At 39.7% G+C, this 13,563-nt stretch overlaps 1 protein-coding gene across 1 annotated transcript; it reads right to left on the bottom strand.

Annotated features, from left to right (window-relative positions):
• Positions 1-4,651: 4,651 nt before the first annotated feature.
• On the bottom strand, positions 4,652-13,053 carry LOC309703158 (sterile alpha motif domain-containing protein 3-like; the record flags this gene model as incomplete). The annotated part of the gene is made up of 5 exons (XM_082527868.1): positions 4,652-7,257; positions 7,490-7,696; positions 7,987-8,151; positions 8,242-8,326; positions 12,953-13,053. The coding sequence occupies 5 exons, from the start codon at positions 13,051-13,053 to the stop codon at positions 6,955-6,957; spliced, it is 861 nt and encodes a 286-aa protein (XP_082383994.1). The 3' UTR covers positions 4,652-6,954.
• Positions 13,054-13,563: the final 510 nt, after the last annotated feature.

The raw sequence follows: 13,563 nt of genomic DNA on the forward strand, positions 1-13,563 counted from the left end.
AAAGCTTTCTGTTTTGACCGATTCATCTGCTGCCTGTCTCCTCCCATTTCCCCTGGCCCTGGACGAACGAGAACACAGAGAACAGAGAAGCTACAAAAAGACACTATAACTAAGGAGACCAGAATCATACAGAAATATGGAATATATGGGACATTAGGGTAGTAGGAAACTGCTAGACCAACGCACCCAAAGCACAACAACCAGACAAACCCAATGCAGATATTTCTGATCCTGACACCACCTGATTGTTTCAGCCCCAGATAGGTGATGGGGTGAACTACAGCCAAGTAACGCTCCACACATGTCACAGTGTTAAAGAACATCTCTCCAGGGTAGCTGATAGTGATTGCAGACATACCCATGAAAACCGCCACAAAGTTATTAGACCACCAGCCAAATATGACAAGTGTGGCCCCCAATACAAATATTAGCTCAACTATGGTGACATTATAGGTAAATATGTCAGAGTGACTCATTGCTGCAAAGGAACGCTGCTGCCGCTGCCATCGTTGGTACCCCAGGTACAAGACGATGATGGAGATTGGGAGAATGATAAACGTCTTGGTGACAAAGAAGGTGGTGACAATATACGATGCACTTGAGCTATAGAAGTCAAAGGTAAACGAAGAAGTGTTGTCTGACATGCTTCTTGTAGCTTTGAGCTCAGCTTCTTCTGCCCTGAGAAATAAACAAGAAGTGAGGCCACAATACTTCAACAAAAATCCCATTTATGTCTTTCTTTGTGTTTAGATATAGATGTTACAGTTCACTCCTGCTGCTGTGACAGTAATGAACTGTTTTTTAGCACTTCTTTTGTTTGTTTGACATTGACATTCCCATTTAATGTCAGTTCAAAGAAAAAAATGCTAAACAACTCCTGCAGTTGTGACAGTAATGAACAGAAGAACATTTTATGTCCACCTTCGTAGTTCACAAAAGAAATGAAGACAGTTCAAAGAAAATATTGTCTGAAATGCTCTGTAGGCCAATGCTAAACATTTTAGTATCGCCAGCTTCAGATAATAGTCTGTGGAAAATTAGCACATAGTTCAGTTACCATAATGGAAAAGTACAAATATTAACTGAAATACTTTATGAAGCTAAATGACCCCCACCTTGTCTTTTGTGGTGTTTGATTTAAATCTCCTGGAAATCCAAAATCACCAACTTGTCTTCATTAACATAAAAATCGACATAAATGTTTTTATGTCTAAGTGTGGTGAAAAGGTGGACTCCTGCACAACGGTGCCTTGTTGTTTGCAGTCAAACAAATGATTGAGTTTGCATTAACCTATGGTCTTAAGTTAGGAATGCAAATTGTAGTTTCACACTATGCGTCAATTGGTAGGTTGGAGCACAGGGTCAGCTGCTAATGAGTCTCACTGCTAGTGGAACGTATTGTTGTTGTTTAACAGGATTCAAATAACCTGGAAGCAAGTACTAGCTTTCACTGGAATGTTTACATAGTGTGTTTATTATACTGGCTGTTAAGAATAAAATAATAAGCAAATTGTTATTTTGCATTTTTAGTGTTTTCAGCCAAGTGTAACTATGGCTACTGTGCTATTTGTCAAGTGAATCACAATAGGTCTGATTGCACTTCCAAAAATGAAATTATGTAAAAGGATAAACTGACTATTGTTTATAGAGCACTTTTCTTCACAAATTAAAAACTCAAAGCACTTCTTTACTACAAGCCTCATTCACCCTCTTTCAGACGTTGGAGTGGCTGTAGCTCAGGAGGAACAGCAGTGCATCAACTGATAGCAAGGTTGGTTGTTCAACTCCCAGTTGATCTGTCTGTCTTGCACAAGATACTAACCCCAACTGTGAAGGTTAGATGGAAAGCACTTATCTGCGCATGTGAATCACGGATGTTGTATTAATTGATTTGTGTGTTCCAGGAGAGGAAAAATCAATATAAAGAATCAGTCCATTCACCTAGTCTGTAAAGTTACTTTTTTTTTTGTCAAATAACTTTTAATGAACTATTCACAGACACAACTGGATGCATCAGAGCAACAGTGTTTTTAGTATTTTGTTTATTAAGGACAGGTCAAGATGCAGGCAAAAACAACCATCCAAACAGCAATATAGGATTTATTAAACTTCATTACACAATGTCTAATCTTTTTGTTGGCAAACAAAGACACATCCTACCGTTTGCAGGACAGGAACTTTGCACGCCCCAGGTTTCCATTGTGCCATTAAAAATGTATTCATATTATGTTCAATCAGATCATGATGCAGTGGTTAGGTAGGTCATTATTGAGAGTGACTCATGTTGTTGTTTGACAGGATTCAAATTCCCTGGAAACAAAGACTGGTATGTGGTCAATTCAAATCAAGGTAACCATTTGGAAAATTTACACGTGGTTCTACAGTGTGTGTTTCTTACTGACTATGAACAGGTGGGGATTCAGGGACTGTTGACCTGATGGATGATTGCTGACCTGATGCCAAGTTTCACTTTATTGATGAAAATGACACCTAGCCAATTTGTCACTGTCAAGTGATTCATGCTTGGCTGTTTTGTTATGTCAGTCAAATGAGTAAATGTTTCTACATGAATAAAAGCACATAAGAGGCTTGTTGATTTCAAGTGATCTGACATTTATGCTCTTATAATAGTTATACATACAGATAGATAGATTGTCCTTCCTCTTCTGTCTTTACAAACAGTGTAAGAGCACAGCAAAACTGACTGAGATATTAGGTTATTATTAATTAACCTCACAGTGTTTTTGTTTTGTTTCTCAAATCATTTCAATGGTTTCACTATGATGAGTGAGACTCTAGATGCACACGCAGAGAGCAGGAAATGAGTTTTGTCAGGCAGTTGTGAATGTGGTCTCACGACTGTCTAACAAAAGTAAAATCATGTTTGAAAGTTCAGTAGTCGATTTGCTCCAAGTGCATACTCCCTTTCAAAAGTTCCTTAAACACATTGCTGTGTTAAGGAACTGTCTCAGGAAGAACCTGACTCTGACCCATGGTTTTGGGGAATAAGTGATTCATCTTGCCTAGTCACACAAGTGAGATAATGTCTGTGGAAGTGACAAAAACAACTAGTTGCTCAACTAGACTTTGACCTTATAACACTCTGTATGACTTTGCAATTTTGTTAGATTTGCTTCTTAAACTATTCTTTCCAAAGAAACAAAGGCAGAAATGCATATTTTACCTTCCATTGCATCCAGGTGCTGCAGCCATGTTGCTGCTTACTATTTCACAGTCACATAACAGACGCTCGTGTGACTGATTGTCTGGAGAACATAGACTATAATTAGCTGCTGGGCTTTTGGCTGGGCTGATAGCTATGCAGGACACCTTGTACATGTAACAGATTAAATATGTTATGTGTTGTATGTCACAATAAGTGGCAATGTTGCTCTTCTGTTTCTCTTGTCTTTCAGGTATAACGTCCACCTATTGGCCCATTCAAATTAGGCCAATTACTCGCCAGGAATCATTAATTTTATGTCACATACATGAAGTGAAGACACAGTCGCCTGTTTATGGGGCTTTTGATCTCCCTGAAAAAAAAAATATTCCTGGCCCTTCTTTTTTCCTTGTCTGTAGTATTACCGTGAGATTCACAGCAAGGTTTTTCCATTTTTTATGAAAAACAATGTCCTATTCACCTATTCATAACTCAGCACCAGGTCAGTGTCAACACATTTTTAGAACAGTTGTGACCCCAAGTGGTGATAGTTGTCTATAATCTTTAGATGAAGTAATGGTTCATTCCTAGTGTTTCACTGAACAAAAGCAGACTTCGTTTTAAGTTTTACATAAAACTAAGGAGTTTACTTGGTGGTGGTAATAAATAATAAAACTAACACGAACCATTTCATGGTTCACTCATATTATATACACTCTCAGAAATAGGGGTACCAAAGTGTACCAAAAAGGGTACAAATGCTTGTCGCTGGGGGTGTTCCTTTTTGAAGGACATTTCTTTACCCTTTAGGCTTGGTACATTTTTGTACCTTATAAAGTTGTACCATCTGAAGTACAATCATGTACTTTCCTAAGACATAAATGTACCTTCAAACTATAGTACAGAAATGTTCCCTTGAAAAGGGTACAATAGGGTACCTATGAGGGTACCCCCCCAGCGACAACCTATTTCGTACCTAAAGAGACAAAAATGTACCCCCAATAGTCCAAAATATTTGGTTATTTAACCATTTATTTTCGATAATAGAATCACATCAAAGCATTTAAACAACCACAGGAATACATCCTTGATTACATTCATACATTGCCATAGGACATGTTAAGAAAAATACATTCATTTAAAAAAAGTAAACAATCACATAAAGACATTAAACACCTGAACACAATGTTTTGACGGATCACAGAGATGTCATGTATTTAAAAAACTGTCCACACAAATGTTTTGCTCTACTTCATCAAGCCAGAATATATATATGTCATATATATAGACAAAGTGGAAAATGTTCTTGCAATCACGTCACACAGAATACCTCAAGGACACAAACAGTCTATCATCAACTAAATAGGTGTCTAGAGCTTGAAAATCTAATTCATTTCCTGGATTGAACAGGATCCAGTCATTGTCAACTGCCACTTGGTAAGCATGGAAATGACATTCATAAGTGCGAGGAAGTAACATTTTCCCACACAATACCCAACAAGTATCAACATTCAAAATATACTTGATTTTAAAGAATATAGGTATGGCTTCAGTGTGTACATGGCCAACTACAAAAACATCCTCAAGTTCATATTTGACACTGCTGACAGATATAGCAGACACACGCTGAAGCACTTTATCCTGAAAATGCACATCTGTAAAACTTTTGTTCATTTCCAGAGCATTCTGTAAGTCACCTGGCAGAGATGAAAATGGCACACTGACACTTGTGCTGAGTGAATGTTCAAAGTCAACAAGCAACCTACCTGAAGAAAACTCCCAGCACTGTTTCATTTGATGACAATTGCTAAGAGTTGCAGTGATGTTTACAAAGTTTTTGCATTTACTCGCTATATTTTTGAAATATTGATGCTTGCTTTCATATCTCATACACCATAAAGGGCGAAGAGGACCATACATCAAAATCAGCCTTGGGTAGTGAATAAGGTAGTGACACTTGGGTGTTAAAACATTTCCAAAGACTTTTGTAGTCATTTCAAGAAATTCTTGAATAAGCAGGTTTAAATGAGCAAGCTCATCTTTTCTCACATTTGTAGCCATTACACGATCTACGATTTCTGAACATAATAAGAACACATGCCAATATGGAGTGCCAGGTGGAACATGGGGAGCCATTAAAAAAGGCAAGAGCCTGAAAAGGCACCATTTTTGACTGGCTGATCCAACTATGTTAGAATTTCGAAGCATCTTTTCCGTCAGTGGCACTGGTCTGTTCGGCTTGTCATTCCTCCCAAACTTCACATTTTTCAGCTCATCATTGATTTCATATATGGTGATGTGCTTTTCCCTGTGAGCTTTACAAATAACCAAGTTCATTACCAAAGGAATAACCCCCTCCAGCAAGTCGTGCATTACATCTGGGGGAAGAGACTGGGTCACATCAAAATAAGGCAGTGCATCAAATGTACAGTTACCATACACACCGTACAAAGCAGCACTCTCTGGGTTGTTTTCCACACAGTTTATGTGGTACTCATGTACTTTGGTTGTTCTAATAACAAAATGGTCCTCACAAAAGTGCTGTTGTATCTCCGAGTGCGATGCCATACAAAATCGGCATATTCTGCCTGTATTGAAAGACATTGAGAAACGCCCAATCATATGAGCAGAAAGGTTGTCGCATGAAATGGTAGCAAGAGCAGCATGAACTGTGTGCTCTACTTCATCGACACAGATAGTGAAACCCTCTGTGGACAGCATCTTCAAGTCAGTTATCAAGGGCTGAAGTATAGTTTCAAGCCCACACTCTTTTAAATGTGAATGGCGAACCAGTAAGGCTAAATGAATGTGACTCAACTTTGAGCGATGTTTTCCACTTATGTTTCCTATAGTATAATAAAATGCACAGATTTTGTATTTAATTCGTTTTGCACCAAGTGGGTTCACAATTTCAAATTCATCTTCATAAAAATGAAGTCTTAGAGCTTGAGGATGGTCTTTGAAAAATGAGTGGTCTTTAAAATACATGCCATCTTTGTAATCAGTCAAAACATCATCATCTTGATTTCTGTGGTTATCCAGAACAATTTGTTCCCACACATCCTCCACCTGACAGTATTTGTTTAATACCTGTAGGATTGGAACATACGAATAACTACCAATTTTCACACCAGAATGGTCTCTTACTGTGTAACTGATAGGTTCTGTCATGTTCATTTTTGATTTGCAGTGTTCTTTTATCATAAATGGTGAACGAATTGAATCACATGCTTTCTGGAAAAAATCTGAAGTAGACAAAACCTGCTCAAGTTCTGGACAATCACTGAGGCGGAAACCATGTTTATCCAAATGATAACGAATAAACGAGTCGTAGTTTTCTTTAAAAAAACACAAAAGAAAACTAAGATCATCAACGATGTCTTGCTGAACAGAGTGTGGAAGGTTATTTTTTTCAGTACATTTGAGAATAAAGCTAAATAAATGATCTCCTAAATTATCAAGCAAACTGTCCATACTAGGTGGTGTGGGCTGCTGAACTGTGTGCGTCTCGTCTGAACTGTGTGTGTGTGGGTCTTCAACCTCTTTGTGTGCATGGTTTTCAAATCCATCTTCAACTACCTCAAGGCTATTCAAAACAGAGGGTTTGTGTTTGCGATACACATGGCGTCGAAAAGAGTGATACTTGGAAAAAGCTGCCTGGCAGTCATTTATTCCACAAGTGATGCTGAAATGAGGCTCATGTGCGTGTACTAACCCAACATGTATAATCAACTTCCTCAGAGTAAATGCCCTTTTTGAACATTTTGAACATTTGTGGAGTGGGGGCATATTTAATAGAGTTGGTTAAGTACCCTGGTGACACTTACTGGCAGGGGTTTGTCTCCCTGGTCTCCTATGTTGACAATGCAGTTCTGAAGAAAGACAAGTGTTTTCTTGAAGTATGCAGGGTAGGTCATGTTGAACATGAAGAAGGTGGAGAATGCTGAGATGTAGGCCTCATCCAGCGAGACCTTCTTCAGTGGCAAATCCTTGGTCATTTGAAGAACATTTTGAAGAACAGCAGTGAAGTTTTCGCTAAAGCAGCGACAGATGTTGTCTTGGCAGGGATGCATTAAATCAACCTCATAACACAACTGGAAATGAAAAGAGCAGAATAGACAAAAGAATGACATTTTACATTGAGGATTTAAATTTTTGACATGTTTAAAGACACAGACTGGAGATAAATGTAAAGTGCTTTAACCCGTGAACAAAAATTCTAAAGATAATGAACAGATTGATTAATCAGTTAGTACAGAAAATAATAATCAGATTTAGAGACAAAAAATCATTAGCTGTTTCCCCAATCATCTTAACAATTCTTACCCCTGCAGATGTCCCCAGGAATGGATATCTCTTTAATAGGTCCACAGTACACATTCCTTCAGCTACCTCTCGACGTCTCCATGCAAAGGTTTTTGTCATGCGGTCTTTCACCAGTGCTGTGTCAGGATGTAGCTTCTTGTGCTGATCATTTAGCACCTTGATATGAGCATCAACGGAGGCTGCATCTTCCCCCACAAAGCACGAATCCTTTGTCAAAACAGATATCAGTATTATCATAAGTAAAATCTGATAAGTTAATGTTACTCGAAATGCGGTAATTTGTACACCAAATGCTTTGAAAAAAATGCAAAAATGTTGAATAGGAATTGCAAGTTGAGCTGACTTTTGTTAAATCAACTGTGAAGTTCCTTTTTCTATGTTAATGTTATCTGTTAACATGTTTCTTTCAATTAATGTTTACTTTTAGCTTTACAGTGAACATAATAAGACTACATATGTTACCTTAGCTCTTAAAGGCTGAGGGTGTGAGGACTTACGAGAGAGGGCTTCAGTCTCTTCAGACAGGAGCTGCTGGATTCCTCTGTGGTCCGATGTTTCTGCGTGCGTCCAAACTTTTCTTTAACCCGGTTCACTTCTTCGTTGCTGATTAGGGGAGCCCGTTCTGCTTTGAACTTTCTCTTGAGTTGGCTGTGCCAGGTGTCCTAGTTGTTTCAAATGTATATAAGTAGTTAATTATGCTTACTTTATATTAATATAATCTATAAAAGAAACAAAAAAGGAGAGGTACTCACATAACCATTTCCGTGTACATCTCTTAAAGGGTACTTCACAATCAGGGCTTTGATGACCTGGATGTAGTCTGAGTGGGTTGGGTACCTGTTTCAAACATAAGAAAGACAACCCACAGTGCACTGATTACTCTTATCCTTTCCTGGGGGCTTTTCTGTTCTTCAATTCTTCTAATCATATTGTTATTACCGTAAATAGTATGTTGTAGACCAATGTCAAATCAATGTAGCTAAAGTTGATTTTAATTTTTTAAAAATGGGCGTGAACAGCCACATCTCTCCCAAACTTAATAACATAATAATAACAATAAGCTATCATTGTGAATCTGTCTATATTCCCCAAAAGGAAGTTACAATTAATTCTCTTGATTAATTGTTAATATAAATTAACTGGTAATATAAAAATGTAAGTAAGTGTACGTGTCCCTGCACAGAGCTTACAGCTCTCATATTCGAAAATCCCACTAAGTAGGTGGAATGGTACAAATGTGTACCTTCCATTGTTTAAAATCCCTTTGAGCGGGAAACAAGTTAGATGGGATAAATTTTGCTTAGAAAACGATTTTGTTAATAGCTATATTTACATACTAGCATGTTTTGAGAAATTATTGATTTTTTTTTACATTTTTGTACACGGTTCGACACTATTTATTGATAAAACACTCGAATACGGCGGGCAGACAGACGTTGAACATTCCACCAACAGTCTAAATAGTCCACATTTGTACCTTTCTTTGTTTAAAACTTAGCTAACTGCTAGCTTTCGCCCATGTTAAATCTAGCTCTTCGGACTTTTGCTAACTCTACTGTAAAATTACACGTTGTAATTTTTATAAAAACACAAAATCACACCCGACTTACCTCTAAATCTTTGCGCCTCGTCGTCTGACATATCAATGCCTTCTTCCATCAACCTTTTAAGGAGCTCCTCCGTGGATAACCCCCTGAGAGTCATTTTCTGTGTCAACGCTAGTCAGCGCGGAGGCGGAGCACTCATCACTGCTGCCTTTTCGGCCTTTGGGATTAATGCGCGTTGCGAACTTGACACATGAAAATACAACATTGTGGTATTAATGCGCAGTTGTTTAGAAACCGTTATGCTGTCTTGGCGAACTATATTTGTAACTTACAAAATGTAGTCACCGTAACATAAAAATCTGCTTGACATTTTAACTTCCAAAGAACCTCGGTTTAACTTGATGTTGCAAATTCCATAAAAACCTCACAATTAATGAACAATTCTAGGATGTAGTTAAAGCAAAAAAGTAAAGTCCAAACATAACAGTAAAATGATTTCACGTTTTTGAAAGATTTAAAACATTAAAAAATTATAACTGGAACTTAATAAAATGGAAATGGACCAGTTTTTTTTAACATCATTTGGTTGTGCCTGCATGTCATTGTGTGTGTGGTTTTTTTTTAAATATAATTTAACATAACTTACACAAAGGTAGGTTACAGATATTCTTTGCATCATAGGATAATTTACGTACAGAGGAGAGGACCAACAGATTTGATTATAACATGTAGCTTTTATGAGCACACTCACATCTCATATGAATTTTACAATTAACCAGGCCCATCCAGATTTTCCCATGCTGACCCATTACCACATTCTGCCACTGCAGTACAGGTCAAAATGGTACAGATTTGTACTTTATTTCAAATTGAACCTTTAAAGGGGCATTTCTGGACTTTTAAAGACCAGTATTGTACTTTTAAGGGAACATTTAAAAAAAAATGTACCTATAGGTACAAAAATGTTATTCTCTCGTACCTCTATTTCTGAGAGTCTACCTTCACTTGAATTAGATTTCTCATCAGGTCATTCTCACATGAAAATCCACATTCTTCAATATCAGTCACTATTTGATTTCAATATGGTTGTAATCTGACAAATCTACAATCATCATAATCTAAATACTACGTTAAGAGGTTGAGAACAGAGGTGACAATCACCATCTCTCCATGCTAAGAAAAACATTATCAATACAATGATTTCCTTGAGAGTGTTGATGGAGAAGTATAGAGAAGGTCAGAAGGTGTTGCAATCTTTGTGTGTCTGAAGAAATCATATGATAGTGTCCCAAGACAAGAACTCTGTTATTGCATGAGCAAAGCAGGCATGAAAGGGAACCAGCTGAGCCTGGGGCTGGACATATGAAAATGGCAGTGACAGTGGTGAGCTGTGCAGTAGGAGCAGTGTTGGGGAGTAACGGAATACATGTACCGCCGTTACGTATTTAAAATACAAAATATGAGTAACTGTATTCCGTTACAGTTACCGTTTAAAAAGGTGGTATTCATTTTTTTTTTTTTTTTTTTTTGTCCCGTTTGGATCTTTAGCCATCAGAATTGTTGTCTTGAGGCCAAGAAAGATGCCAAGCGGATTTATTTTACCAAGTGGATCATCATGGCCTTGCCATATTGACCTTTATTATAATTATGAATTTATTTTATTTTCAGTTGCTACAAACGGGACAGATATGACTGTGGGATAGGACAGGGGGAAAGAATGAAAGAAAGAGAGGGAGAGAGAAAAAGAAAACCAAAGGGGAGAAGAGACAGTGAGAAGGGGGGGAAGAGAGAAAAAAAAACAAACAAACAAAAAAAAAAAAAAACTCCTGGGTCACCTGTATGGAGAAAAAAAAAGCAGAGGAGAAAGCAAACAACAAAGAGCAACATAATAAGAGAAAAAAAAAGCACCATCACAATAAACTAGCTAGCAGTAGATATCAATAGTTACTAAATAATAAACGATATTGTGCAGCACGCAAGATAGACAGCGCACAATGTGCTTTGAGGCAGCAGCCAAGAAAGCTGTAGTCCGCGTCTGTGAATACCCGTGTGTACACCTCTGTGCACACCTGTGTGGATCAGCATGCTTGCATTCCAAAGGTTTCTCCATGTAACGATCTGCTAGAGGGTGTGGGGAGCCACAGCCCCGTCCTCCAGGGCATGAAGCAGGTATGGAGGAGATCAAAACTCCAGACATCCAGAGGCCCCCAGAACACAAGAGACCAAGGAAGACCAACAGAGGGGCAGCCGCGCCACTGTCCCAGTAAGAGCTAAGGAGAATCCCAGATGAGGGCTCACTCAGCAGCCGCGGAGCAGAAGCCAGGGGGAGTTGCAGTGACGCGCCCGTGAGCTCCGCCGGCAGCCAGCTGTGCCTGAGTGACCGAGCCCCAGGCCGAGAGGCCGGGGGCACCTCACCTCCGAAGTGGCCCGAGCGAGCCCCAAATAAGCGGCCGCCAAGGAGTGAGCCGGTGTGTACCTGGACGCCCACCCCCAGATACAAAGAACCACCAACGCACCGACACCTGAGGGAGTCCGCCACCGGCAGGGGTAGTGATGGTGGGTGGGGGAGATAGGCCTCCAAACCTTGGAGGGCCCGAGATGTCCCCAGAGAGGTGGCGACTGATACCCAACCTGACATATAGACACAGACATACAGGCACACACAGACACAAACATCCATTCCCACCCTCATGCTCTCATATGCACTTCACACTCAACCGACGTGGAGACAGACATAAAGAACATGGGAATAGAGCAGCTGCCAGACAATTCAACATTAATGAATCAATGGAAGTAGAGGAAGCAAGAAGAATGAGCTGAGTAAAGTTCGACTCATCTGACTGTTTTGTTTCGCTTAGTGCGCCCTATAATCTGGAAAATACGGTAACTTCTACCTCCCTGTAGCATGTCCAGAAGTCCAACTTTTTGTGCGATGATAAGCATCATCCTCTGCCTTTTGGGTGCAAAATGTTTCATCGACATTGTCCAAGTTAATCTATATTATTGAATTATTGTAAGTTTTTCATTGCAGCACAATGCCAAACAAATAAATACATTTAGTACATCACAGAAACATCTTTAAAAAATTAAAATCTATAAAAACACACATTAAAAAGGCAACTTATAAACAAAATTTGTCACTTCCATGAAATGCAATATGTCATGCCATGTATGAATGTACATTTTTCAGGCTCCAGATATAAGTGTGATGGCCACTGATCAAAATCAAATCACTTTTATTGTCACATCACATGGGTCTATGTAGTGTTCAACAGTCTGATGGCCTGATGGAAAAAGCTGTCTCTCAGTCTGCTGGTACAGGACCGGATGCTGCAGAACCTCCTTCCTGATGGAAGTAGTTTGAACAGTTTATGGCTGGGGTGACTGGAGTCCTTGATGATCCTTCCCGCTTTCCTCAGGCACTGCTACCTGTAGATGTCTTGGAGGGAGGGAAGCTCACCTCACCACTCTCTGGAGAGCTTTGCAGTTGTAGGCGGTGCTGTTGCCATACCAGGTGGTGATGCATCCAGTGAGGATGCTCTCAATGACACAGTGATAGAAGGTCCTGAGGATGCGGGGGCTCATGCCAAATCTTATCAGTCTCCTGAGCAAGAAGAGGCGCTGCTGCGCCTTCTTCACTGTTTTGTTTATGTGTCCTGGCCATGTAAGATCCTCCGACAGATGTACACCAAGGAACCGGAAGCTGCTCACTCTCTCCACAGCAGCTCCGTCGATGGTGATGGGGGTGTGTACTTCTCTGCACCTCCGGAAGTCCACTATCAACTCCTTTGTCCTTGCGACGTTGAGGGTAGGTTGGTTGTCTCGGCACCAGTGGGTCAGGGTGCTGACCTCCTCCCTGTAGGCCGTCTCATCACCATTGGTGATAAGACCCACCACTGTAGTGTCGTCCGCATACTTCACAACGATGTTGGAGTTGCTAGTGGCCGTGCAGTCGTAGATGTAGCGTGAGTACAGGAGAGTGCTCAGTACACACCCCTGTGGAGCACCAGTGTTCATTATGACGGCGGATGAGGTGATGCTGCCCAGTCTGACCACTTGGTGTTTGTCAGACAGGAAGTTAAGGATCCAGCTGCAGAGAGAGCTGCTCAATCCTAGATCCTGCAGTTTCCTGTCCAGCTTCGAGGGAACGATGGTATTGACATTCACATCATATATTTCATCTTGTGCACATAGTCCAGTTAGGATTGTAAATTTAGCTGTCTTCCACACGAACATGTACATTTTAGCAATGATAAACTAATGAAATGTTGCTTCTTGATATGTCCTCTTCTGTGCCTTTAAAGTCAACGAGTTGGGTGGGCATGTAGTCCAAATATTGCATCTGCATGTGATTGTACATATGCAATGCACCCAGTGTTTGTATATGTAATGTACTATTGGGCACATAAGTGTTTCTCCAGGTGGGAAAAATCAACTACAGAGTTATAGATCCATTAGTAAAGATTAATCATCTGTGTGGAACATGCTGATCTTAATTTATTGGCACAGGCCAGAACTTCAAAATAC

The sequence above is a fragment of the Aulonocara stuartgranti genome (genome assembly GCF_965226115.1).
Source record: "Aulonocara stuartgranti genome assembly, chromosome: 3".
Classification (NCBI taxonomy): domain Eukaryota; kingdom Metazoa; phylum Chordata; class Actinopteri; order Cichliformes; family Cichlidae; genus Aulonocara; species Aulonocara stuartgranti.